The sequence below is a fragment of the Magnolia sinica genome, chromosome 14 (genome assembly GCF_029962835.1).
Source record: "Magnolia sinica isolate HGM2019 chromosome 14, MsV1, whole genome shotgun sequence".
Taxonomy (NCBI): Eukaryota; Viridiplantae; Streptophyta; class Magnoliopsida; order Magnoliales; family Magnoliaceae; genus Magnolia; species Magnolia sinica.
This window is the reverse complement of record NC_080586.1, coordinates 4,498,980-4,523,144: the sequence shown is the minus strand read 5'-3', so window position 1 is coordinate 4,523,144 and position 24,165 is coordinate 4,498,980. Positions and strand designations below refer to the sequence as shown.

Here is a 24,165-nt window from a genome sequence, read left to right as displayed (position 1 = left end):
AGGGTTGAGGAATAGAGACCGTGCGTTGGCGCGCCCGACTTTCAGGCCTAAATATAAAGGACGTTATGAACGGTTTGGACGGCATATAAATATTTAAGTTGAGCTCCCCACGTTTACTCGCACTTGGACCAATCAGATTCTTTCACGTCATTATGATATCCGTGTCCATTCGATCGAGTGCGCTCGACTAACTCAACTCTCACTGTACCAAGGCGGCTCAATCAAGTTCCGCGAGTCACTTAAAATATTCCTGGTGGCCTGTACGTAGACTTCTAGTGCGTATATTCCATCCTATCCACTCATCTGACCTACCATAACAGGATAAACGGATTACCCGAAAATTAAGACATTTCAAATTCAAGTGGTCCGCACTAGCCGAATTTAAAGGTTTTAGAAATGATTTTACACTTTTTTTTATTGAGTGGCCCAATCAAGATTATATTTAACTGATTTTTATTGTAAACGGTCAAAATATAACGGTTCACATGATGGACTGGATGGATCTGATGTATGATTGTCCTACGTGGCATTCAGTTAGCAGAAGTAACACTTTCCCGCGTGCCTCTGCAAATCAGTTCAGTGCTGTCCACCAAAAAAAATTATTTTTCTCGGTAAAAGCGAGAGTACGGCATTCCACAGAGCTGGAAGTGGATTGCCCGTGAGGCCGTGGACAGAGATATTCCTGTGCTCGGGGATTGTAGGGCCTAAAGAGATGTCGTTGACAAATCCACTCCGTCCATCTGTTTTGAAAGATCAAAGTAAGACAGTATTCTAAAAATCAGATAAATCCAAAACTCATGTGGGCCATACAATACGAAATAGTGGGGATTGAACACCTGGGTTGACAGAAGTTTTATATCAGGATGATATTTGTACCTACAGTTTATCTGAGTGGTAATAACCATATGAACGGTTTGGATGGAATATAAACGTCATGGTTCGCTCTAGGAATGTTTCAACGGTGGACGTTTCTGTTACCACTTTTTCGTTGGTGTGTCCCACATGAGTTTTGGACCTGCTTTATTCTTATAAAACAATACTTTTGTGGCCTTTAAAAACATATGGACGGAGTGGATTTTTCACGGACATCTCTGTGGGCCCCACACAACCCCGGGCACATGTATATCTCTGTGCCCGGGGCACAGGCAATCCGCTTCCCCACCTATCTCTCTTCATTTCACTTCCCCTCTTCCCTCCATCTCTCCCCCCAAAACAGAGGCTCGAATCTTCATGTCTGGATAATCTAATTTCTTTTCTGGAATTTTTAAAGAGGAATTGTGTCTGCAGATTCCGTAACTACCATTTTTGTACTTGCATACACCGATTTTCCATTCTGGAGATGAAGTAGTACAGAAATACACTTCTGTTACTGGCAGATCGGAAGGGATTGCTGTAAGTAGTGGCATTTTCTTTTTTAGAATGATGTATTCTTTTCATTTGTGTTATTTATTCTCTCTGCATTTCGTTTTTCGTTTCGGTTTCTGTAGGATTTCTCTGTTTTCTTTTCTGTTGCCGTTGCGAATTCCGCCACAATAATACCCAACTTCAGTGTATCTGGTGCCCGCACAACGCCCACAACCGTTGTGGGTGATGAATTGGGGCGGAGATCAGCAATTGAGGTGAGATTCAAGAGAGGGCAAAACATGAACAACAAATATACGCCGTTCAACTGAAATGTATCTGGTGCGGGTGGAATACCTACAGTTGTTGTGGCTGAAAACAAAATAAAAAAAATCAAGGGATAGCGAAAAAGCAAACACATGATATACGTTGTTCATCATGGTGTGTGACTACACCCATGATATTCATGATGAAAATTATGGCAGAAGTTTGACACTGGCTGCCAACCTGACTCAACCCTCCTTTATCTGGGCTTGGGACTGGTAATGAGTGCACAGAACTCCCACAGGTGCAATGTAATAGACTATTACATTGGTTGATTACAATCAAGCGCTATCTAGTAGACTAGTACATGCATTGATTACAATCAACGAGTTGGTGTGTGACTTCACCCACAGGCAAATAAATATGGATATTTATATCTGTTAAGGACCTAACTGATGTTGGTTCTAATAAAGAGATAAAGCAGAAAATTGAAATATCATAAGCAAGAAATAAAAAATATTATATGGAGAGCTGAGGCACGTTATAGTCACTGTCTTAAAGACAGATTTGCTCCACAAGGAAGATCCTTGATGCACTAGGTCTCAACAACTTTGCCCCCAGGATACGATAATTCTCCTCCACGATGAATGGCTTGATTTTATTTTTCTAGGAGTTTAGAGGTTTCTGCTACCTCAGCAGAGCCTTTTTCCTGTTTTTCTTTTCTATCCTGTTTTTTTTTTTTTTTTTTTTTTTTTAATAATTTATTAATAATAATAATAATAATAATAATATTATTATTATTATTTTTGTGTGTGTGTGTGTATTCTGTTTTCTTCTTAACACAAAATCGTTATCTTTCAAAAAAAAAAAAAAGGGTGTACACATGATCTCAACCACATGAACCCATGTTGCTCCATCTAATTTGCCTAGAAAAAAGAATGCAAAGAGAAAACCCAGAGAAAAAAAACCAGAGAGAAGAAGAAGAGACATATTTTCTGTGTGTTTGTAATGAGAAACAAGAAACCTTTATAAAGAGATTAGAGATAGCTGTTGGACTTGAGGTGCATTTGGGTGGCGCATTAACGATATGTCGGTGCATTCCGGCTCATTAATTTTTTGTTAGTGCATGATGGCTTTCTGTCCACGCATGCATGTGCGTGACGTCGCCTATGCAGAGAAAACTAAAGTGGTTGAGTCAAAGACACACCACACTACACTACACTACGTCACGACTATGACTGCGGCTGTGGCTTGCGCGTGGGTGCGTGCGCGAGGTTACTCCCATGGCATACTCTTGGTTCCCAATACAAACAACAAGTGAATGATTTTAATATAAAGGTTTTCTCTTCTCATCTCCTTTCCAATGAGGGACTAAAACCAACACAAAAAATAAAGGAGAATAGCTAACACTACAAAACAAAATATGTTTTTTTTTTTTCCTTATTTTTCTAACAACCGATACATCAAAAGCCCTAGGACTCATGGAACGTGTCAAGCTAGGCCCTTAAACAACTAGAGATTCACTATGCAATTGACGTCTATGGCGGCCAACTCCAGCAACTGCCAACACTCGGTCTGACTCATGTCTAGGCGGCCCTTTTACTTAAAAAGATGAAGTAAATCGTTTTACTTAAACAGATGATCCTTGCAAATGAAACCCTTTTACGTAAAAAGATGAAGTAAATCTTGTTCCTCTTACATCCCAAAAAAAGTTTGCCTTGGACACCACATACTAATGTCCAAATTGACTAAAATGCAGTTGCAACTTGCATCCATTGAGGATGACGCCTTCAGGATTGTATCTCTTTAATAAAACCAAATTTTGTTGCTTAGAAATATGATTTTGATATCACAATGCCAAAAAATTTCACCATGATGGCAAAAACCAAATGTGCCATGCGAAACATTTAGTCTTCTACTTTTTTAATTATCATTTTTTCTTTTTCTCTAAAACCTGGTGAAGTTAAATGCCAAATCAACCTTTTTTGGCACACTCATCATTCCGCCCGCATTGATATTCTTGTTATTTGATCATACCTTTTTTAAGGTAAACTGAACATTTGACTATCCAAGACAAATTGCTTCCTTTACAAACTGAGCATTTCCAAGATAGAATTATGGATATGGAGTTAAGGAAGGTGGAGGCTGTGGAAATTGGCTTTCTTAGCAGGGTTATGGTCAATTTGGAAAGGATGAAACAACAAGACTTTTAACAATAGAGAAGGATTGCCAGAAGAAGTATTTCAATGAGTTTCATCTAGTTTGTTAGTTAAACTAGTTAATGCATGCCCCTACTAGAGAGGAGATGCAGATTTGAGGCCTACTGATTGGTTCCAGTCCTCCTTGAACAGTAATTCAGACAAAAAAAGAAGAAAAAATGGAGTTAAGGTTAGTTTAGGGGGCAGTTGTCTGATTACTCATGGGGAAGGATGATTTCTTATCATCTGTTTATTTCTATAAAGCTTTATTGCCTTTTCTTTTCAAATTTTCTTTTCAATTTTTTTTTGTTTTTTTTGAAATCTAACGGTAATTCATTGAAAAGAAAAGCGCAAAGATGGCACAACATACAAAGTGTATAAAGAAAATTATGTTCTTAAAAAGGTAGAAGGATCACAAGTAACTTGCTCCTTTACATAAGAGGGCCATTCCACTACGGGAGCTTTGCCTTGTTAGACACTTCGATTGCCGGAGTGTTTGTCTGGAAGCATCTACCATTTCTCTCACCCCACAAAGCCCAAAGGCTTGATAAAAATGCCAATCTTCAACACACCCCTCTATCCTTCCCCAACTCGGCACGACACCATGCCAAGCCAAGAAAAGGTTTTCGATTGATTCCGACATCACCCATGAGACATTGAGTATTCTTGTAATTGTCCTTCACATTATTTGGGCCAAAGGGCAAAAAATGAATAGGTGGTTGATTGATTTTGCATCCGCTGTACACAACACGCACATATTGAGTAGCACGATAGGTCTTTTTAGGAGATTGTCCACTGCCAATACTCTTTTTTTCCCAACTAAATGCCATCACTTTAGGCGGCACACCATAGGACCAGATGAAGGAGGTGTATGCATGGCTTCCTCTTGCTCTCGCAATCCGAATCAGATTGTACAAGGAACAAATTGAGAAATGCCCCAATTTATCTGCCTTCCACTGCATTCTATCTTGTTCTTCCAGGGTCAGGGAGCAGCCCTAAAGAAGGCCCTGGAGATTTGCAGAGTTTTCAATTTCCTCATTGAACAAGTTTTTGCGACAAGGAGACCAAATGACAACTCCGCTTCTAATGGAGAAGCACCAAGAAATTGGAATGTTGCATTCCGGCGCTAGGTTCGGTAATTGCAGGAACATCACTTAAAGCGACTTCTCACCTAACTAGTAGCCACCATCTTCCCAAAACCGCACCATCCTCTCCCCATTGCCAATCTCAAACTTGATCCCTTTTGGGGGGGAGGGGCGGCATAGTTCATATTGGGATGTTTCTTGGTGTTTAGTTTCTTTGATGCGGATATCGGTGGTGCACCCTTTAGAGTGTACTAGAGGAGGAGGCGTCTACGACAGAATACCGGAGTGGAGGAGTTGATGTAGATGGATATTGGGTTCATTAGACCCATTTTCTGACGCGCTATGAGTGTAGGAGTGGCATGACCGCACCCTGACTATAAATTCATGGGTCGGATTTTACACCCTACCACACGGGTGTTTTAGTTTTAGGCGTTTTTGTTCTTTTTTCTTGTTTCAGGGGCTTTATTGCATTTTCTTTATTTTTCATCTTTTTATTATTTTTCTTGTTTTCAGGGGCTCTAGTGCACTTTTACTTTTATCATAGCTTATATATACGTTGTGAGAAACCCTATTTTCATTATTATTGAATAAATAGAAATTCGTCTTTTTTCTTCCTATTTATTCAAGAGATTAGGGTTTCAGGATTGACCCTTGGGTGTTGAGGATTCCACCTTGATTTCAGGTTTCCTTCTTTCTAGATCTTCGAGGTGCAGGAAAAGGTAAGAATCATTCCTTTTTTTTTTTTTTGACGACAAAAGGACTTGTGTACTTTCTTCATTTCGAACCGTTCATTTTTTACCCCTTTCGTTCCTCTTTGCATATCTCCTTTCTAGTTCAAACGGAAAAGAAGGATGCTTAGTCAGTAGAATCAGATCCAAGCTTAATCGTGGACTGACTTCTACTAGATTTGGGATATCCTCATATCTCTAGATCCTTCTTTTTTACTGTTTACGTGATTTTATGCTAAGGGGCATGATCTTGACGGAATGACCTCATCTTTGTGTTGAAATTTACTTAATCCCTTTGATTGGAAACGGTTAGTTGATTCGTGTATTTACTTGAACATTCTTTAACCTGATTATACATGCATCTAGGATTAGGTCATCACATGTCCCTACATCACTTTGTATGGTTTTTGCACTTTCTTGGTGCTTTTCTAATAAAATTGTTGTCACCTTTAAAAAAAGAAGAAGATATTATTAAAAGTGTTTTAAGTATGCCTTCATCTTCCACAAATATAATCTCTGTTTGAAAATAGACCGTCTATTTGTCAATGACTCGGTTTGATACAAACTTTTCAACTTCATGTACAAGCCCACTCCCCACAATTAGACTTAGCTTTGATGCTACCAATCGCAACCTTATCCACTAAGGACACGGGGAGAATTGATAGGGTCCTCCTATCAAGCTCCTCCCATGTATCTGTCATTGTTCTTGGTTTATTTGAGATGCCTTGTCTCGGCCGAGTTGTACAAGCTAGTCTTCCACTTTCAACTTTTGGTGCTCAAGATGCTTCTTTCCAGTTTTTCCACCTCAAAATGACAACTGTAGTGACACTCTGGTAGAACTTTTTACAGCAAAAATCCACCATTATATAATTCGATCCCGAAACCCAAGAATCCAACTGCAGTATATCTTGTGACCCACGGCATGTATACCACAACCATTGTGTATGATAAATTAGAGGGAAAATCAATCACTCATGGCAAGATTCAAGGTATGACGAAAGTAGAAATGTAAGATATATGTTTTTCTCCATGATGAGTGACTACATTCACTGGCAAACCAAAATGAATATTTAACTATATGGATAAGAAAATTTGCTACTTTGATGGTATGAATTTCACCTATTGCACAAGCTGGCAGTCACTGCCCCATCTCATAACTCTAACACAACCAACAAGCACCTAAAACCAATTCCCACCTTTTGTTGCCATTGCTTCTTTTGGAAAAACCTTGAATCATGTGTCAAAGACGGTAATTTTCTCGCTTAGAGTGTCATAAGAGAGAAGAACACCACGAGCTGCCAAAACCAAAGCCATCTGCATCACTGACAAAGATGGAAAGCTTTGTGCAGAAAGCAATCTGTTTTCCGCTTTATGCCCCTACAAAACTAGCCCCAAAAAATTGCTTGCTGCGCAAGCAAACTGCTTCTCAATAAGAATATATACTTATGGACTCCTTTTTCTTCAACAAATTAACGCAACCCTATTTTTATGGCCTGAGAATGTGAGTTGGTATCACAATACTGACATGTTGGATTTTTTTTTTTTTGCAATTTCATTTTACCATTCAGTGGTTTTTATATACTACTTTTTCCGTTTTATTTGGGTTGTTAGATAAATTAATTTCATAATTTGTATACCTTTTTTTAACTTTTTCATAGCAATTATAATAGTTTTGGCTGATTAGGTTATGTAATTACTATTGCAGAGATTTACTAAGAAGTCATGCTAAAAATCTGTGTTGCCTCTCATACCATTCCAAAATGGTAGTTTTCGTGGGTGTCTGATGTCAAAGGTTGTGTTTTTATTATTTTATTTAAAACTCAGATGAGGAAATGTACAAACAATTTGTTTAGACTCAACAAATTGTGCATGCGGGTCCCATCTTATGGGGATCGAAGCCGTTCATATGGTGGCCTCATCGTGGATAGTACTCTTAAAATCTCCTCCTTTAGGTGATCCTAACAGCCTGTTTGGGCCTTTGTTGAATGTGGATCATCAGCAACAACTGTCCATTTGCAAAGCTCCCCTTGGACAGGTATGATCATTCGAATCATCTGATAGAGGAGATATCTGCGCTTGGCCAGTCTTGTTATGTTGCCCACCAGTTAAACAACTTAGGTTCCTCAAAGGTGGGGCCCACTTGTGCCATTGCTTGGTCAAACAAGAGAAGGCCACTTCTGTGGTCAGGCATACACATAAAACCTAAACTCACGTCTTCTTTGTATTGCCTTCTTTTCATTGTTTAGGACAAGATGGTAGATTGTGCGGACAGTGAGGGTTCTAAAGACCAAGAGGGCAAGATAGCAGCCATGCCAAAGGTTGAGGTTTTGGATTGGGAGCTGTCCTCGGAGCCAGTTTGCACGAAGCCCATTGAGGTGCATATTTCCTGTAGGGTTAGTTCAGTGGATTCAAATATTTTATCATTAACTCTTTAGGAATTGCTCATCTCCTTTTCCTTTCTTGTTTGGTTATAGGGAAGTCTCGCAAGCTCATCTTGGAGTCATTTGAAATCAAATTTTGTAGGGATGGGGTTTTCACCAGCTCTTGTTGAGAAAGTGCTTGAGGAAAATGGTTAGTCTATATAAGACATACATGCATGCATTACATATGATAAAACCTATTAAGGGCTCGTTTGGCATCTCTACTCTATTCTAATAAGAGCTTTTCAAAAAAGAGCTACTCTAACAAGCTCTTTTTATTCTAGCTCTTGTTTTAAATAAGCTTGTTTGGTAAAATCAAGTTTTCAAAACTAAAAAAAGCTCTTATATGAAATAAGCACGTTTGGCAAAACATTCAAATAAGAGCTTTTTGTAGGGGTAGTTGATGTCATTTTTAAAGATTACAACTCCATCAGTGTCCACTACCCACCACGTGGAATCCACATTTGATGTGGCCATCACGTGGGCCCCACTTTGAAGTGGTTTGTCCATCATGTGGGGCCTACTTATGATGTCCGCCATCCATTGTGTGGGACGCACCTTCAATGTGGATCATCCATCACGTTGGGCCACTTTGGATATGGGCCGTCCATCATGTGAGACCTTGGATGTGGAATGTCCATCACAAGGGCCACACTTTGATGTGGGCTAGCCTTCATGTCTGGCCACTCTATCCATTATGTGGGCCACCTTGATGTGGACCATTCATTATGTGGGCTCCCCATCGATACGAGTCATTCATCATGAGGGCCAGTGTTCGAAATATCGGTATCGCACAATGTATCGCACCCTTGGGATACAGATACGCATCGGTTATCGCACGGGATATATCGTTTGTATCGCATAATTTATCGCACTTTTTGGGAAACATGGGGAAACATTGGGAAAATGGTTGAATTTTTTAATGAAACTTTGGGGATTGTTAAAAAAGCCCTTAATACACACTTTTAAATCATAAAGTTTCAAAAAAGAAGTGTACATAATAAATTTCCTTTGTATAAGGTCCCAAGCTGTGCGCTGTCCGATTGAACTAAGACAACTATATTCAGTATTAACCTTGTTCATCCGTTTTTCCATATCATTTCAGGACATTATCTAAAAAATAAAACAGATCCAATAATTAGGTAGACCATACCATAGGAAACAATGGTGATTGACCATTAGTGGGGCCACAAAAGTTTTGGTTCAGGCTAATAATAGTTTTTTCTCTTCATTCAAACCATAAATTTATCTGGTAAAATGGATGGACGGAGTGGATAAAATACATGAATTATAGTGGGCCCACAAAGTTTACAAAGTACACTGCTCACTAGGGGATCCACTTCCCACCACACTGGGGTGGGGCGCTGCTACCAAGTTCCTTCGCTCAAAACCTATGTGGGGCCCATTGTGATGTTTGTAAGAAATCCACCTCGTCCATTCATTTTTTGAGATCATTTTAGCACTTGAGAGCAAAAATGAGCAGAATCTAAGACTAAAGTGGGCCGCACTAAAGGAAAAGGTGGGTAGGAAAATTCCTACCGTTGAAACCTCCCCATGGTCGACAATGATGTTTACGTGCCATCAATACCGTTCATAACATCATTGCCAGTGAGATGAACTCAAACCATAAATATCATATTGATCCAAAACTTCGGTGACCCTCAAAAGGGTTTCAATGGTAAACGTTCAATCTACCACTGCTGTTTGCAGTGTGGTCCAGTTGATCTTTGGATCTGTCTTATTTTTCGGCTCAAGCCTTACAAAGAGCTCGCCAAATGGACGAACGGCCTGGATATAACACATACCTCATGCTGGGACCCACAGAACTTGGTGACGTCAACACAGTTCGGTGGTGCGCCGTGCGCACGTACTCGATTACAATAAAAAAAAGGGCGCGGATTAGCTGAGTAGCGAGACTCGCTACTAAATTGACGTCACTAAGTTCCGTGGGCCCCACCATGATGTATGTTTTGTATCCACACCGTCCATTAATTTGGAGAGAACATTTTATGCCATTAGCCTAAGAATGACTAAGATTCAAAGCTCCAATGGACCCCACCAGAGAAAGCAGTAGAGAGAGTGACGCCCACCATTAAAAACTTCTGAGGGCCACAAAAGTTTTCGATTAAGCTGATATATTTTTTTCCCCTTTTATAATGCCTTTTTTAACTTATTAACGGGTCGGATCTCAAATAAACATCACGGTGGCCCTTAGGAAGGTTTCAACGGTGTATGTCACTTTCTCCACTGTTTTCTGTAGTGGGGTCCATTACAGAATTTTATCCCCCTCGTTATTTGACTCATGTCCTAAAATGATATCTCCAAATGGATGGACCGTGTGGATATAACACATTCATCATGGTGGGACCCACGTAACTTGGTGACGTCACTTCAGTAGCGATCTCGCTACACAACCTGTCAGTAGCTAATCCGCGTCCGAGAAAAAAGGCTCGAACGACCTTTGGTTTTCAAACAGAGAGGGTTCCGGAAACCAGAATCCTAAAATATCTCCCAAATCTCATCGGATGTCTCCGGATTTCTCTCCAAAATCGGAGATGTTATTTGCGGTAACCTAGGAATGACGCTTCAATTCGAATCGCCCACCAAATGAAAGCTTCCGATCATGGTGATCTCTTCTACACGTACCGAAATCCACTCTCTATTTTTTTTTTTCCCGATTTTTTCGGATGATGATGTCGATGTTCGACAATAATGGAGAGGAAATCGCGTGATATCGTCAAAATATCGTGCGATATCGATGATATATCGGCCAATATCTGGATTTTGAGTTTTTAGGTATCTTCCGGGGGTTATCGTGACTGTATCGTCTCGCAGGGGTGCGATAACGATAATATCGGCCGATAGTATCGATATTTCAAACACTGATGAGGGCCCACATTTGATGTCAACCATCCATCACATGGGCTCACCTTTAATGTCCACCATCCATTATGTGGGTCGCACCTTTGATGTGGACCGTCCATCAAGTGGGGCCCACTTAATGTGGATGGTCCATCATGCTAGGCCAACACTTTTATGTGGGTCATCCATCGTGTGGGGCCCACCTTTGATGTCAACTGTGCATTATGTGGGCCCACCTTTTGATGTGGATCGTCCGTCAACCGTGCATTATGTGGGCCCACCTTGATGGGGACCATTCATCATGTGGCGGGCACCTTCAATATGGGTTGTTCATCATATGGGTCCACCTTTGATGTCCAACATCCATCATGTGGGTCCCACCTTTGCTATGGATCGTCCATCATGTGGGGCCCACTTGACGTAGATAGTCTATCATGCGGGCCCACATTTTGATGTGGGCCATCTATCATGTAGGACCCACCTTTGATGTTCACCATCCATCATGTGGGTCCCACGTTTCCTGTCAACAGTCCATGATGTGGGCCCAATCTTAATATGTGTCATTCATCATGTAGGCCCATCTTTTGATGTCAACCTTCTATCATGTGGTCCCACCTTCAATGTCCACCATCCATCATATGGATCCCACCTTTTAATGTGGGTCATCTATCATGTGGGGCAACACTTTGATGTGGGGCATCCGTCATGTGGGGCCCACCTTTGAAGTGACTGTGCATTATGTGAGCCCACCTTGATATGGACCATTTATCATGTGGAGCCCCAACTTCAACATGGGTTGCTCATCACGTGGCTCCACCTTAGAGAGATTGTAAGGAGAAGAGAGGAGGGTAAGATGGGAATTACTTAAAAGTTTCAGGACAAACTTGTCCAAAAAATAAGCAAAAATGTCTACCTGCTTAAGCCAAATAGGCTCTAAAAGAGAAAGTGACCTCCCCATCACTTATTTTTTAAGACCTTTTCAACTTGTTTCTAAAAGAATAAGTTTTAAAATTAAAGCTTTACCAAATAGTCTAATTCAGAAATAAAAGCCTTTTTTTTTATTTTTTATTTTTTTTATTTTTATTTTTATAGAATAAGCAAATAAGCTCTTATTCGTAGTGATGCCAAACTGCCCCTGAGTTTGTTACTCTCCATCTCTTAACTTATCAGTGACTTGCTTTTCATACATGTGGCAAACACATATGAGATGCAAATCCATCATCAGGCAGGCCCTAACTTGGATGGGCCATATCACAAATTTCATACGGATTGGACAATCTAAACCCTTGGATTGGAGTATTTTCTAGGAAAAAAATGAACGGTCAAAAGGAATTTTTGCTGGATTTTTTCCCTTTTCTTTCTTCTTTTAAAATTCTATATCCATCGATTTTCTTTCCCCAAAAGTCATTAAATATAATTAGATCAGTGAGATTTAGTCCATGGCCTGTCTTTGTAATAGCCAATCTGATCATTGGTTCAAACCTTGTGCATGTTTGCCAGTTATGAGAAGAGCAAGCCACTGATGAGTTAAGCAAAAGAAAGTAACAAACACCATAGTGTCCTAAGTCCTAACAATACAAACACCACACGCCGTTTTATATAACAATACATATATACATGTGTGAATACACATGAACACTGTGCATTCATTTATGCATTACTTGCAATTTGTATTTGTGCGGTCATGATAAATACATCACTAAATTATTTTTGAACTTGAAAATTATTTTGCAAGTCCAATGACTAGTATTGGGATTTGATTATTATGTGTTTTTTTCCCTTATATCCAGGTGAAGAGGATTTTGACATGTTACTGGAGACTCTGTTTACATATTCTGTAAGTGATCATTCTTTGCATGCCATAAACTTATATCCATCTGCCAGGTCTTGAAATCATTTAAGCCTGTTTCAGGCAGATTTGGGAACTCACGGAAGTTATTTAATAGTGGTACTTGTCTTACAGGTCTTTATTTATGTTCCATGGTCAAATTGCCTTGACTTTGTTCAGAACTCTTAAAGGACACCTCCTCACCATTTGACATTTTAGTTTCATGATCATGAAGACTATCGGTTGTAACTTTTATCCGAAAGTCTAATGGATTTGTAAAGGGCAGGATCAAACCAAATAAATTCTAATATATTTATATTTTTCCTCTGTCATTGAAATATAGAAGTCTTGTTGCAAAATGGGATTTGGACAAACCATAGTCTAAGACTCCACATTGAGTGCTTATTTATTTATTTATGAAGAGTTATGAATGGAATTTTATTAGAAAAACGGACTAGCATAAGCTGGCTGAAAAAACAATGTGCAGAAGAATAGGGAAACAAAATAGACCGAGCTTCATTCTTGTCAATATGCATAAGAACCACGACCCATTCACAAACATCTCTCTTAATCTTCCGAAGCCTCTCCTCCCACACTTTGTGGGAATTGTCGAAGTAGTAGGCATTGTGTTCTCCCCATATATTCCATAGACATGCAAGTAGGCACAACCTCCAAATGGATAGCTTGTCCTTGAAAGATGTACTCCATGGCACGCCCATACTAGATGCGGGACCGACTGAGGGCAGCACCATTTCACCTCGAATAATCCCCAAATGTGGACCCAAATCTGGCTAGAATAAGGGCAGTGCATGAGGAGATGATCTACTGATCCGGTGTCCTACATGCAAAGGAGAGAAATGTTGGGAAGGCACAATCCTTTCTTTTGGAGATTGTCCAAGGTTAGGATTCATTTCCTGCACACCAACCAAGTGAAAGCTCCTATTTTAGAGAGGGCTCCATAAAACCAAAAATCATCCGGAATCGGGATCTCCACCCACATTCTCGTATATCTACCACATTGAGTTTAAGTCACTTCATAACACACTTTTTTGCTTTTCTTTCATTCTTTCTTTCTTTCTTTCTTTCTGTTGTGATAAACCAGGCTCGGCTATGATACAACTTTGTTGTAATCCCGAAACCCAACAAACCTGGATCAACCTAGGTATTAGAAATTTGGATATAATACCACCATTAATCCGTGTGCTTTGCGGAAGCACTTCAACAATGATAGAACAATCACAATAAACAGAATAACCAAAACAATCAAGCAAACAAACACAGAACACCGATTTTACGTGGAAATCCCTTGCGAGAAAAAAAAACTGAGGCACAAAGCGATAAAGATCTCTACTATAATCAAAAGCCTTAGAGTTTACGCTACTCACCTTCTCCGATTACAGAATCACCCGATCTCCCGCACCTAGGAAAACCCTAACCCCTTGAGAAAATCCCTTTCCAAACCCTTACAAGTGTAGAGAACCCTTTCATCTCGTAAAATCCCTGCCCTTAGAGAGAAAACACTCATATTCATAAGCCCTAATTGCAATTAGGCTTAAATACCCCGATTTGTGCAAAACCATGCAACAAAACTAGAGTCCGTTGGTCAGATCGACAACACGCTGTCGGTTGGACCGACAGGTTCCCTGCTCTGCTGCTTTTGGTCGGACCGATAGTGTCTTGTTTCCTGCTCCAGATGACGTAGAATCGAAGGTATCCTCATAACAATTTCCACCTTGACTTGTATTATGTCAAGCCACCTTTAAGATTTGCCGTACAAGCCTCTGCCTTGAGTGTATATTACTCCCTGCATCCTCCACCTGGAATGCAGCTCCATCCACACCCATGTGCAAGGGTGCCCAATATCATCAATGGCTAGTGAGATTGATCAAGCCCAAGTACTGGTTGAACTTGTCTATGGTCACCCGCTTTGTCAACATGTTTGTGGCATTCTCGTCCGTATGAATCTTTTGAAACTGAATCTCTCATGAAGTAATGAGTTCTTAATGCGGGAGCATTTTCACACAGGGCTCGAGTAAGGTGGCCTGTGGGATGCGGGGTTACACTCGGGATGGGCGGCCCACGTAACCCATGTGATTTGGGGGCCGTGTGAGGCGGGTGACTGGTGTGAGGCGGAACCCATGTGATTTGAGGCCCACGAGGGGGTGGAACCCATGGATTTGGGGCCCACGAGGAGGGTTCAGTCAAGGACCTAACCCATGGATGTGGGGCCCATGAGGAGGGTTCGGTCAAGGACCTAACCCATGGGTGTGGGGCCTGGGATAATGAGATAAAGGGATTAATTCGCCGTGCTCTATCAGTTCGAGCTTTTAGAGCAAATGGTTAATTGTCTTGCATCAGTTCCTGTATCTTTTGGAACTTCACGTCAATGTGCTCCATTCTTGCGTGATACACTTGATTCAATGATAGATGGATAGTGCTCTGACTATTACAATGCAACCGAATCGACTCCTGCTTCAGCTCGATTTCTCATATCAAACCTTTTTTTTTTTTTTGAAAGATGAAGGATTTCATTAAGAAAAAGGCAAAAAACAAAGAGAAAGGCTGCCAAGAAAGCAGCCCACAATTACAGCCCTAAGAAGAAAAAGTCTTGACCATAAAGGTCCTTAACGTTGGAGGCCCACTCAATCATCAGACGCTTGGCCTTAGTTGCCACTGAGCCAGCCATATTAGAAATATTCCTGAAGCATCTACTATTCCTCTCCCCCCACACCGACCACCAAACCGCAAGAATAGACATCCTCCAGATAATTGTCTTCACCCTGCCAATATGCACCCCGTGCCACGCTTGAAGGAACTGGCTATTCTCACCCGGAAAGCACCAATGTAAATTGAACTCATTCATAATCTCAGCCCAAATGGATCGAACGAACATACAATGCAGCAACAGATGGTCCACTGTCTCTTTAGCCCGCATGCAACATAAACATATGTTGGGGAGGACCATCCCCTTCTTCCTCAGATTGTCCACCGTAAGGATTTTCTTTTTCCCTGCCAGCCATCCAAACACTATGATTTTCTGGGGGGCTTCATACTTCCAGAGAAAGGAGAGGTTTTTCTTGGGTTCGTGCTTCAGTCTGTGCATCTGGTTATAGAGAGACCGAACAGAGAATGAAGACGATTTGTCCGGCGCCTCCTTTGATGCCTCTGTCGCAGCCATATATTCCGCCTTGGTTGTAAACAATGCTATTGTAGTCTATGGCATAGATCTCCAACATATCGGTTCGCTTACTAATGTGAAAACATATCCTGTAGTGGATCTCTTGTTCTTCGGATCTCCTACATAATCCGAATCCACGTAGCCTATAACTCCACCTGAAGCTCCATGTCCCCTTAACAACATTCCAATGCTCCTTTCCTGGATTCGTCATATATTTGCTGACCACACTAACTGCCTGTAAGATATATTCATGCTCTAAAAGCTCAAACTGATAGGGCAAGACGAATTAATCCCTTTATCTCATAGCCCAGGCCCCACATTGCATGGGTTAGGACCTCGGCCAAACCCCCCTCGTGGACCCCACATCACATGGGTATTGCCTTACACGAGCCGCCCACCCCGAGTGTGTCCCTGCATCCCACATGCTACCCCACTCGAGCCCGGTGTGAAAATGCCCATGCATTAATATTTGTTGCAGGACAATTAACCACTTGCTTTAAAAGCTCGGACTGATGGAGCATGGCAAATTAATTCATTTATCTCATAGCTTAGGCCCCACATCGCATGGGTTAGGACCTCGGCTGAACCCCCCTTGTGGGCCCCGCATCACATGGGTATTGCCTCACACGGGCCACCCACCTCGAGTGTGTCCCCCCATCCCACAAGCTAACCCACTCGAGCCCGGTGTGAAAATGCCCCTGCATTAACCTTTCTAGCACCTTCTTCACGTATCCCCTATGAGACAGCTACAACTTCTCAGATTCTCCGTCTTTGTGAATCTCCATGCTTAGGATCTTCTTCGCAACGCCCATATCCATCATGTCAAACTCATTGCTTAACAAAGACTTAAGCAAGAGTATCTCCTTCTTGTCCTTTGTAGGAATCAACATATTATCAACGTATGACATTAATAGAATGTAGGACCCATGCTCAAGTATCCTGTAATATACGCAGCAATCATACTCACATATGATATAACCAATCTCCACCATTTAGGAATCGAATCGCTTGTACCACTATCTCGGAGACTGCTTAAGCCCATACAATGACTTCTTCATCCTACACACGTGATCTTCCTTACCAAACTCTTCAAATCTTTCTGGCTGCTTCATATAAATAACTTCCTCCAACTTCCCATGAACGAATGCTATCTTCACATCTAGCTACTCTAATTCCAAATTGGATTCTGCTGCCATCAATGTTGTTAAATAGCATATGCGATCGTGTGCGATTGCATATGCCTATGCGCATATGCGGTCGCACACTTTTTTTTTTTTTTTTTAACATTTTAAAAAAAAATTAAAAAAAAATCAGAAAAATAGGGATAAATTAAGAAAAAAATGAATAAATTATTATATGCCATTAGCCCTTGAAATACATTTAATTTAACTAAAATAAAATCAATTACATAATTAATTAAATATTAAGTCATCATTCATCAACAATTCTACATTCTACAATATAGTTAACATTTAACAAATATGAAATATCAACATTCAAGATTCAACACTACATACGTTGATCTAGTTGCCATTGTAGCATATCACCACCAGGTCCACCACCATCATCACCATCATCAGTCGAGTCATCTCCTTCTTCCACATACACTTTTTCTTCTTTCGTTTCTTCATCATCTGTATGTACAAATACTTTATCAACATCCAATGGTGGATGATCTTCAGCTTGATCATTATCATCTTCTTTTTTTGTCTCCTCAATCTCTTCAACGGGTTGACGGCTACTACTCGCCCCCCTGGCTCCTCCCATCCTTCGAGTGGTACTACCTTCACCAGGTGTCGATCCGTATGCGACATCTTCAACTCGTGCCATGTCAGGTCCTCTCCAGCAAATACTGGGTCCTCTGTCTCTACGAGCCACACGTTATCTACATCCAACTCATCTAAGCAGATAGGGTCAAAGAAACCAGGCTTTTCTTTCCTAGTTTGGAATCGTTCTCGCAATTTTTTATTGTATTGAATGAAAACCAAGTCGTTGAGCTTTTTTTGCTTAAGGCGATTCCTATTCTTGGTATGAATTTGCAAGAAAGAAAGCGCATTTGACATTAGCTATTTAGGTAATTAATTTACCTTAGGCCTTAAACTAAAAAATTGAAGTTTACAATTACTAAACAGTCTAAACTTATCACCTCGAACGTGCTCTAAGTGCGCTCGTAACCACTGGCAGAACACGTGAGTCCAAGAATCCTCATAGCTAGCTTCTTTAGAGCTGGATCCTTCCTGTTTGGGTCCACTCCATAGGCAGCCCACCAGTTAGCTGAGAAAAACAATTTAAGTTGGTTAGAGACACTTTGTAGAAAAACTATTTGTAAGACATTAAAACTGACATTCATAGTAGTACTTACTAGGTAATTTTATTGTTCGATGCCTTATTACGATATCCCTTTAGAATATCCCCTCACTTTTTGTAAAGAAGTCCAACAAATTTGAAATCTTGTCCTATTCTTCTCTATCTAGAATCATTATTTCCAAGACATCAATAAATCCAACCATATGTATAATAAGTGCTTCTGCTGGATTAGCAGAAGCGAATAAACAGGCTGAGTTAAGGATGTAAGCAACCGAATACAATGGAGATAACATTTGGCTGCCCAATCTTCTATCTAAAATATTTAAAATTGGCTTGTAATCGAGGTCTTTATAGTTAAAATGGTCAATGATTTTATTTTTCGCCCTCTCTATCGCATCATATATGTAGCCCATTGCAGGCTTCTCATCCCCGTCCACCAATTGCAACACAGTGACTAAGAGCTCGGATGCTTTTAGCGCCCTTATCACTTGTGTTCAACAACTTTGCGAAAGGATTGTTTGTTGAACTTATTTCCCTTTAGCCTTCTTTGACCAAGGCCCGCTTGTAAAATCGGCCGACACTATAAAGCCTCTAAGTTCTGGTTTTTTTGCATGTAATCTTTGTAGTGTTAAAAAGGCTGTAACGAAACGGGTGACTGCTGGATGTAGCAAGCTACCTCCAATGTGTTTTCTCATTTGACTAAGAAAAAGGGCATCATTGTACATAAAGACCGTGATTCATCTAGCTCTTTCAATCACACCTATAAATAATCTACCTATATCTTCTAACATAAGATCAACACAATGGGTCGCACAATGGGTCCAAAATAAACGACGCCTCTTCTCCATAAGAAGACATCCGACCATTACATACGAGGCTGCGTTGTTTGTAATTACTTGTATAACATATTCCTCACCTATTTCCTCAACTACATTATCTAGTAATCTAAACAAATATTCTCTTGTGTGGATGACCCGATGCATCCATGGACTTCAAGAACATTGTCGCAGCTGGACAATTTACCAAAAAGTTAATGAGAGACCGACTGGATCTATCGGTTTATACATCGACCATTAGTAAACACCCATATGTTTTCCACGATTCCTTATATTTAGTTATGAAGGATCATGTATATTCAACTTCAGTTTTCAGGCATGTCTCTCTCATTTCATGATATAAAGGAGGTTTAAGCCCAGGTCTAAATTGACCTATAGCCTCAACCATTACTTTGAAGCTTCTCGATTTAACGACGTTGAAAGCAATGCTGGTTTGGTAAAACCACTTAGCAATATATTGAATAATGGTTTTCCTATCTTTTTGTTTATACCGGTTCTCTAAAGTTGTTTGAGCTGGCCCTTTGCCTCTACCCCTTTGGTCGATCACATCCTCGGGATGTGGTCTACACCATCTATCCATGGGCCCATGCCCTCGGGCTCTTTTCGAGACTATTGGTTATACTTGTGGTCTAGACCAGTCTGTCAAAGTAGGGGGAGTGGGACTAGCTTCATCTACATTGACTACGTTTATATCTTCATATACATCTTGTTCCAAATATTTCTCCTGCCATAGGGCACTATCGCATCTCTTTCTTGACTGTTTTTTCATATACTCTATGATCTCCCTTTGGATTTCTAGAGTAATTTTATCACATGCTTTTGCATTTGACCCCGGTAAATGTGCAAGGTGTTGCTTATGCCTTGCAATGCTACTGGAACTCACATACCCATATAACTCACATATTTATGAGTCTTTTCCGTAATACTACGGTAGTGCCCATACTTCCAACCGAGTCATTCGACTTGGGTTTCAAAGAGGAAGATTGGGAAGAAGACATTATGTTGGTGGTGTGTGTGTGTTGATTGCTAGTAGCCTAGTACTAAAAAGTAACTAGAAAGTAAACTAAAAAGTAAAAAGTAAAAACTAAAGTAAGAGACTAAGGGTAAAGAGACTAAAGAGATGGGACTTGGGAGAGGGGGAGAGAGAGAGAGAGAGAGTTACACACACACGCTTACACACTTACACTAGTAGTAGAAACTAGAAAGGGAGAGGGAAAAGAAAAGGGGAGAGAGAGAGAGAGAGAGAGAGAGAGAGAGAGAGAGAGAGAGAGAGAGATTTACACACAGACAAAATTACAATTACAAATTTAAAAAGAGGTTCCAAATTCTTCAATCTTCACTTCTTGTCTAAGTTGTCTTCACTTTTGCCTTGAATCCTTGACCCTTGACTTGAGCCTTGATCTTGATTATAAAATTATGTAGAATGTAGACTTGTAAAGTTCTGTTGTTGTAAGTTGTAAGTTGTAACACTAAGTCACTAACACAACACTAACTTGTAACTTGTAACTCATAACAAAGTAACAAACAAACTAAAAAAAAATCTTAGAAATTATTAGAAAACTTAGAACTTGGATATTATGAAACTTTAAGAAAGAACAAGATAGAAAGAGAGAAAGAGAGAGTGGTGGGTGTGTTGTGTGAATATTTATAATTTGGAAAAATTAGAAACTAGAAAGAGAGTTCAATTTAATGGATGGAGAGCTTGGTTGTCTTGTAATGTCTCTTGAATCCTTGTGGATGTATGTACTTGTCCCTTGATTGAAACTTCAATCTTGATTCTTGAAAGAAATATGGATGGAGGAGTGGAGCTTGAGGCCTGGAATTGTGTAAGAGACTGTAAGAGAGCAAAATAGAGAGAGAGAGAGAGAGAGAGAGAGAGAGAGAGAGAGAGAGAGAGAGAGAGAGAGAGAGTTTGAGCTTTGAGGGCATCTAGGAGTGCTTAGAATTCCTTTTTATAGAGAAAAAATCCGAATTTAAAAATAAAATAAAATTCCAACGATCAGAAAACGGATAGATTTCTGACCGTTGGCAGCTATGCGATCGCATACATCGCATATGCCACCGTCGTATATGCGATTAGTGCACATATGTGCGCATATGCGATTGCATATGCGAGACAACACTGGCTGCCATAGCCAGTAGCACCTTGATTGACGTATGTTTCACAATCGGAGAGAACTTCGTTGTAATCAAGGTGTCCCGTATCGGTATCGGTTGGCGTAACGGTGCCCTCCGAAACCGATACGGATACGGGGGCATAACGGCGATACGGGGGCGTAACGGCCCGTAACGGCGCAATTTTTTTTTTTTGCCAAAAAAATATGAAAAAATATGGATTAAATCCAGAATATTCTAAGCATTCCAAATATGCATTCATTTATAAATTGGAACATGTTTATGGTGGTGTAACGGTCCACTCTTTGGTGAGAAGTTGTATCGGACTGTCTAATTAATTTTTTAACCAGGTAACTTGAATATGACTACAAAATTCATATATTTAATTTTTTAAATATGTAATTTATATACTTAACATCTTGATATCATTTCTCCCAATAGTTCTTTAAAAAAATGAAATTAAATTCAGGTAGATGGCGTTGCTAATTTGGGGCTGACTTGGAGGACCAATTTATTCTTCAAATCAGCCTCAAATTCATGCCATTTATTGTCATTATCCCACTTATAAATTAGTGGACATTTATTGGATAGTGAATCATAAAAAAAAAAAAAAAAAATCAAAAGGCCCTATTTTAAAAAATAAAAGTTCACAAATTAACAATTAAAACTATTCAAATAATTTGATTTTGGCATTGTGAGTTAGCAATTGCAGTCCATAATTTAAATGTTAAATTTCAAGTTAATATATGTCTCGTGTACAATTTTTTAAGGCTTGAATTAGGAGGGACTTGGATGTAAAGTGCAGCACACGTGTCAAAGTTTTTTGGGCCTCACCCGTGATGAATGTGTTATATCTACACCGTCCATCCATTTTGCCAAACAATTTTAGGGCATGAGCCCAAAAATGAGGCACATCCAAAGCTCGGGTGAATTGCACCGTAAGAAACAATAATAATTAAACATTCACCGTTAAAAATTTATTGGAGGCTAGAAAAGTTTTAGATCAAGCTGACATGTGTGTTTTTGCTTCATCCATGTCAATATGACCCAATTAATAGGTTAGATTGAAAATAAACATTACAGTGGATTTTAGGAAATTTTTAATGGTGAGCATTCTATAACCACTATTTCCTATGGTGTGGTCCACCTGAGATTTGGATATTACTAATTTTTTGAATCCTGACTTAAAATGACGTCGCAAAATGGATGGACGAAATGGATAAAATATATATATTATGGTGGGGCCCACTCAGGTCTGATCTGATTGGATGGAAAATAAACGTTACCATGGGCCCTACAAATTATTTAACCGTGAAAATCATTATCCCTGCTGCTATTTTTGGTGTGGTCCAGATGATCTCTGGATATAATTCATTTTTTGGCGGGTGCTCTAAAATGATCTCTGAAAATAGGTGAACGGTGTAGATGTAATAAATACATCACTGTGGAGCCCATACAACTTTGATCTCCTTTGAACCGTTCGTACAACTCGGAGCTCGAGGAGTGTCAGCGCTCGTCTTTGTGTGACACGTACCTACAGCAGTTAGCTGTTGCAAATTAAAAAAAAATGGAGAGAGGGAAACGAAAAGAAAAAAAGAGGGAAAGAAAGAAAAGAAAAAAAGAGGGAAAGGGGGAAAGAAGAGATTGAGAGAGCGAGAGAGAGAGTGAGAGAGAGAGAGGAAGAAGAAGAAGAAGAACAGGAAGCAGCCGCAGCTGCTTGAGAAGAAGAAGAAGAAGAAAGAGAAGAAGAAGAAAAGAAAGGGAAAAAAGGTAAGGTTTTTTTTTTTTTTTTTTTTTTTTTTTTTTTTTTAAAGGCCCGTAACGGCCGTTACGGGTGTGTAACGGCCGTTTCGACCCCGTATCGCGTAACGGGTCCCACCATTACCGTTACGTATCGGCCGTTACGGCCGATACGTAACCGATTTGGGATACCCTGATTGTAATCCACTCATTCCCTATGCGAGTATCCCTTTGCCACGAGCCGTGCCTTGAATTTTTCGCCATTTTTCTCAGATAATGCTTCCTATTTCTGAACACCCACCTGCACCCTATAGCCCTATAACCTCTTGGAAGTTCCACCAACTCCCATGTCCGATTCCTATGTAGAGATTCCATCTCCTCTGCTATGGCCGACATCCACTTGTCACCATCCTTTTTAGACTTAGCCTCTTGAAAGGATTGATCTTCACTTCCTGTGAACAAAGCGAAAGAAACCATGTCCTCGAACTCATATCGAATTGGAGCTTTAATGGTTCGTCTCTCTCTGTTCTTGGTTATACTTTCTGGGTATCCCACTGACTATTTCGGTCAGTTTCTTGCTCCTGCTGAATTTCACAGTAGCCGACTCAACTAGCTCCACTTTCACCGACAATCTCTCTGCATCACCACGTGTTTCTGACTTTCTTACAACGTCCTTAGTCTTCAACATCGATGCCTAATCAAAGATAACATCTCTACTAATGAGCATCTTCTAAGAAACTGAATCCCAAAGCTTGTAGCCTGTAATGGCTTTCTCATACCTGACAAAGATGCACTTTCTAGATTTGGGATCGAACTTCGTCCTTTGTCCACTCCACATGTGGACGTATGCTGGACACCCGAAGGTCCTCAATCCTGAGTAATCGATATCCTTGCCTATCCAGACTTCCTCTGCAACCTTGAAGTCTAGTGTTGTAAATGGTGACCTAGCATGCCGTGTTAACCGCTTCTGCCCGGAAGCTTTTAGGCAGCCTCGCCTGCAACCGCATCTTGCCCTCTCTAATAGAGCTTTGTTCATCCGCTCTGCCACCTCGTTCTGCTATGGGGTCTCTAGAGTTGAGAAGTGCCTTGTGATGCTCCGATCCTTGCATAATTTCATGAATTCCGCTTCTTTGTACTCTATACCGTTATCTAACCTAATACACTTAACCTGTCTCTTGGTTTGCTTATCTACTTCTGCCTTCCATTCCTTAAACTTGGCGAACACCTCAAACTTGTTCTTTAAGAAGTAGACCCAAACCTTCA

The 24,165-nt window shown here is 40.3% G+C and overlaps 1 protein-coding gene across 6 annotated transcripts in view; it reads left to right on the top strand.

The window, feature by feature from the left end:
• The first annotated feature begins 1,140 nt into the window (after positions 1–1,140).
• Positions 1,141–24,165, top strand: part of LOC131226171 (probable inactive DNA (cytosine-5)-methyltransferase DRM3) — a 55,884-nt gene continuing 32,859 nt past the window's right edge. For 2 of the 6 annotated variants that reach the window (XM_058221902.1, XM_058221900.1), the window contains exons 1-5: positions 1,142–1,392; positions 7,322–7,408; positions 7,863–7,991; positions 8,091–8,187; positions 12,689–12,735. In XM_058221902.1, the coding sequence (XP_058077885.1) occupies positions 7,400–7,408; positions 7,863–7,991; positions 8,091–8,187; positions 12,689–12,735 (282 nt within the window). In that variant the 5' untranslated portion in view covers positions 1,142–1,392; positions 7,322–7,399. Of the gene's footprint in view, positions 1,393–1,487; positions 1,620–7,321; positions 7,409–7,862; positions 7,992–8,090; positions 8,188–12,688; positions 12,736–24,165 lie in introns of all 6 variants that reach the window. The other 4 variants (XM_058221901.1, XM_058221905.1, XM_058221904.1 and 1 more) reach the window with 4 other exon arrangements.